Source organism: Phaseolus vulgaris, chromosome 8, assembly GCF_051622355.1.
Source record: "Phaseolus vulgaris cultivar YP4 chromosome 8, ASM5162235v1, whole genome shotgun sequence".
Classification (NCBI taxonomy): domain Eukaryota; kingdom Viridiplantae; phylum Streptophyta; class Magnoliopsida; order Fabales; family Fabaceae; genus Phaseolus; species Phaseolus vulgaris.
The window spans coordinates 19165481-19170496 of record NC_143505.1 but is presented as its reverse complement, the minus strand read 5'-3'; the positions used below and the strand labels follow the sequence as shown (position 1 = coordinate 19170496).

At 33.0% G+C, this 5016-nt stretch overlaps 1 protein-coding gene across 1 annotated transcript; it reads left to right on the top strand.

Annotated features, from left to right (window-relative positions):
- Nucleotides 1–434: 434 nt before the first annotated feature.
- Nucleotides 435–4567, top strand: LOC137823998 (ER lumen protein-retaining receptor). Its single transcript, XM_068629406.2, has 6 exons — nt 435–733; nt 2252–2517; nt 2661–2776; nt 3393–3466; nt 4148–4211; nt 4299–4567. The coding sequence occupies exons 1-6, from the start codon at nt 643–645 to the stop codon at nt 4333–4335; spliced, it is 648 nt and encodes a 215-aa protein (XP_068485507.1). The 5' UTR covers nt 435–642; the 3' UTR covers nt 4336–4567.
- The last annotated feature ends 449 nt before the right edge of the window (nt 4568–5016 follow it).

The following is a 5016-nucleotide window of genomic DNA, read 5'->3' as shown; positions in this document are numbered from 1 at the left end:
TATTTTTTAAATTAGTATCTAATTAATTAATAATATTTGCATTACCAATTTTATAATCTAATTATTTTTATTTAATAATCTTTTTAGTATAATTAATATTTCTTCGACTTTTTAAATATAGTATTTTTAGAAGATTTTTATTTTTATTTTTATTTGAATGTTAGTTTCAAATTTAAAGAAAACACCGATTACTCTTTTATTATTTATATTTTTTATTTAATTTCCTTTACATATTGTAATGTAGAAAAATAAAAAAGTTTGATAAATATTTTACTAAAGACAAAAAAAAATTATTAATTTTTTTTCTCCGTAAGAAAACTTAAAAAGAAAGAATAATAATAATAATGAAAAGTGAATGAAAAAAAAAGGTTTTCCTTACAAAGATTAAAGCTAAATCAAGACATATTTAGTCATAAAGAGAGTTGAAAATATAATGAAACAAAACTCTTAAAATAAAAAATAATTAAATAAAGAGAGAGAAAGTAAAAGTGACTCTCACCCGACACATGTTCTGAAGTCTTATTCTCTCTGCTTGTATGCAACGGCCAGACACATTTTAGTCGCGCTGCGCACCTCCGCCGGAAACCGATTGTTGCAGGACAAAGATCCGGGTCGACCCGTCGTAGATCCGATCCGATAAACATGAATATTTTCAGGTTAGCTGGGGACATGACCCATTTGGCCAGCGTCCTCGTCCTCCTCCTCAAGATCCACACCATCAAGTCCTGCGCCGGTCGGTACCCACCCTCTCTCCGATATCAACATTCTTCCCTTCTCTTTTTTTTCGCTTAAGACCTCGTAGATTTTGAATATAATAATAGCTGTTGCTCAAAGGTGCAAACTTTTTATGTGGGGTTGTGTGATTTTATGCTTTACTGTTATGTTTTTGTGGCGTTTATTTTGGGGATGGAAATGTTCGGAATTCCTGTGGGTTGGCGAAGGAGTTTGGAGGTAAGGTTTTGAAGAGATGAGTGTAGGATTAGAAATTTTGTTTGTGGAATTATGTAATTCTTGTTCTTCCCATTGTAATGTTATAGAGGGTTGACGTTGTTCCTTTGTCATGTGGGACTTGGGCTAGTTTCTCGTAATACGCCGAATTAAGGTTCGAATCTCTCATTTGGTGTCTGATAGTGTGTTGAATCGGATTGCTTTCAGAGAAGGATATCTACCTGGGGATTTGGGCTAGTCCCCCACAATGTGTCGAATTATGGTTCGAATATTTGCCCAGAGAAATGCCGACATTCAGTGTCTGATTGTGTCTCGAATAAGATTGTTTCCAAAGAAATATATCTTTGGGGAAGTAAAGAAAAAAGTATGGGACTTGGGCATTGAAGTCTCCTGTTAGGATTGTTGTTGTGGTATGATAAATTTGATACTATAGTTTTCAGTTTGCTGGTTCCCCTCATGTTGGATTCTTTAGTGTTTGTTATTGTTATGATTGGAGGAGTTTGTGGTGCCTTGTTTTTTGGATCATATATTTATATTCAATGTACAGAACTATTATACATATGTTATCGTGAGTAAGGAATCATCTTGCTTTTTGTCCCCCTTCTTTTAAACAAAGTAAATGGTTGGGGATGCAATCCAAGTATGCAACCCTTATCTTAGAGTGCTACAACACTTCTTATCTGTCGTTTCTGAATTTTGAGGTAAGAAGTCTTCTGCTTATGTGGAACTGACATCAGTTATCAATAAACGGTGATGTGAACCAGTGCATGAATCTCAAAGTATGTTTCCTTAAGTTTGAGTATCTTTTGGATGTAGGATGTGTTGAAATTAGTTGGATGTAGGATGTTTCAGAGCTCTATAACATTGGTGAAATCTGTGAAAGGCCATTATATTGGCATAACGAAGGAAGAAAAGGGAACTGTTAGTCTTATGTTAGTTATGCAGGACAAAGGTGGTCAATCATAATTATGTGTTTGCCTGCTTACTGTTTGAGTTTCTATTGTACCAAAGCCTAACATGTGTAACAATCTCCTTTTGTGCTGCATCAATATGTGTTTTTCCCTCCCATGTTTGTGTTTCTACGTCAGAGAAGATAAAAAGCTATTTTATTCCTTATCAGTTGAAGGAGAAGGAAGTAAATTTGAGCAAAAGATCCATTCATTAAAGCAGTATACACCTACTTAAATGAATGTATTTTTTCATTTTGCATATTCAGGCCATTGATTAACTGTGGTTTCGTTTTTAAAATACCTTTCCTATATCTTTTGACTCTTGACTTTGGGTGCATCCGATTTGTGTGCAGGTGTCTCGTTGAAGACTCAAGAACTCTATGCATTTGTTTTTGCTTGTCGCTACTTAGATATCTTTACTAATTATGTATCTCTCTATAATACTGTTATGAAGTTGATATTCTTGGGAAGCTCATTTTCCATTGTGTGGTACATGAGGTATCACAAGGTTGTTCGTAGATCATATGACAAAGATCAAGATACCTTTCGCCATTACTTTCTTATATTGCCCTGCTTAGTATTGGCCCTATTAATCAATGAGAAATTCACAGTTAAGGAGGTTAGTATGCATCTTCATAATGTGTTGTCTATACATACTATGTAACTGTTGTGTTACTATTTACATGTCCTTTAGACTGTTTTTTAAAAGCTGATTGTGTGACTTTTGCTTACTTTCTGAAAATACACTTATACATGGAATAGGTGATGTGGACATTTTCCCTGTATTTGGAAGCTGTTGCTATACTTCCTCAACTAGTACTTTTACAGAGAACTAGAAATATTGACAATTTGACTGGACAATATGTCTTTCTTCTTGGGTAAGATATTGAGCATTATCCAATTTTGAACATTATTATATATTTCCAGATTCCTGTGGTTCATGTTATTGCATTTGTGTTGGAAACGGAATTAGTAGCTGTTATCTGCTTAAGGGCTTTCAGCTTTTGATCATTAAAATCAGTAACACTCTTGAATGTTGATTCATGTTGAGAGAATTGTAGTATTTTATCTGATGTGTGTTACAATTTCCAAAACGTGCTTCTAACTCATTTAGGTAGAGTTGATGCTGACAAACACAAGGAACAATGAAAATTATGAGTTTGCAATAGTGTTCCTGGGCCAACCTGTCCATTGGCTTCATTATAAATGTGCAATAAGTTTTTTCTTCTGCTCTGACCATGAGTTAAGACCTAGAAGTTTTAATACCTGGGAGAACTAAGTTCTTACTGGTGAATGTGGTTCCACAAATCTTTTGTCATTTTTTCAGCTGTTCATTTCAGTTGTATATAATTTCCCTGTGATTTTCTCATGATGATATATCATGTGCATTTTGAATCATTCTTATAACTTGTTCAACTCATTTGCAATTTTTTTGTTTGAAGTCCGTCAATCATAAGATTAATGTTTATAATATTCTTGTCTGGTTAAATGCAGTGCATACAGAGGTCTATACATTCTCAACTGGATCTATCGCTACTTTACTGAGCCCCACTTTGTCCATTGGATAAGTATGACTCTTAATTTTGTTTTATGCTTACGATTGCTTTTTGCTTCTACACTTTTATTATTGTTATTATTAAGTAACTACTCTTCATTATTCAGTACGATACTATGTCCTGTGGTGCCTTTTCATTATGTAGCATTTGAAATTCTCAATACTTGAGATGCATCTTGATGTGCATTTGTAGCGTTGTTCTTTGATGTTCATTTCCTTCTCATACAAAAAACCATAAAACAATCTAGGTTGTGCAAGCCTTTTAAAATATTCATCAAACCCATTGCTGCATGGAATCCATTACTGAAGAACTTTTACTTTGTTCATTTCTATAAAAAAAAATATTATTTCCTATGTGTTGTGTGTGTTTTGTGGTCTTATAAACAACAATTTTCATGAAGTAAGTTTCTGTTTCTTCATATCTTTGAAGTATTGATCTGGTGCATCCCGTTAATACTTATGATGTTCAAGAAACATCTTCAATGTTTAAGATAATGTTCAATATTGATATTTCTGATTCATCAAATGGGGGTATCAAGCAGTTCAGGTTTTGATACTACTACTTATTTTTCTAAAAGGAATAGAAATTGGAAGTTTGGATTATTTGTCATTTATTTGTACCAAGGTTATAAACAAGAAAAATACTCTATATTCTCAGAAAGTCTTCCTGAATCCCTTGAATGTCTTTTTGCAGCATGGATTTCTGGCCTTGTTCAAACATTGCTCTATGCTGATTTCTTCTATTACTATTTCCAAAGGTTAATTGAGCTACTCTTCAGTTCCATTTATTTATGTAAGTTCCTTGTTTACCTGAGTTTTAAGCATTTTAAAATTGTGCCGTGCAGCTGGAAGAACAACCAAAAGCTTCATTTGCCAGCTTGAGTGTATTCTTCTGTTCTTGAAAAACAAGGGCCTATATAGACAATCAACAGTGAGAATCCACAAATTTGTCTGGACAGTGGTTTCTGATTTACAATTCCCTATTTGTTCGTTCTTGCCACCTCAAATACTACTGTACTAATTACTAGGAAGATTATAGACAAATGGTATCAAATTGTTTTGACTGTAATTTGCAATTTTAACTTGAAAAGGTATTTAGATCTAGATTGTGGCATATTGCATATTTTGATATTTTCCTCTTCCCTTTCTTTATTTAACTTGGGTAGTAGTAATAAAGATAATGATCTTTCTTGGATAGATACTTTTCAATTTGCTTTCATGGTAAATAGTATAGGTAATTGTGGTGGAAGATTTTAAACTAGTGCAGCCTTATGTGAATACACTTATTTGAAACTTGGAAATCTATCATCTGGAACATTCTCCACGGGCACACATATCGAACATAATGGATCATTCATCTTTACATGTCATTTAAGGTTATTCTGTCGGAATAAAAAGACATAATATAATTCTAATAAAATAGCTGTATAGTTATTTATTCTATCTATTTAACATAATGCATGTGGTAATTCAAAATTTTAAAAACTTCACTGAAGATTCTCGTTTTCTTCAAATAATTGATTTACTAATTTGTATCAAATAGCGAAAGTAGGTTTAAAGTGT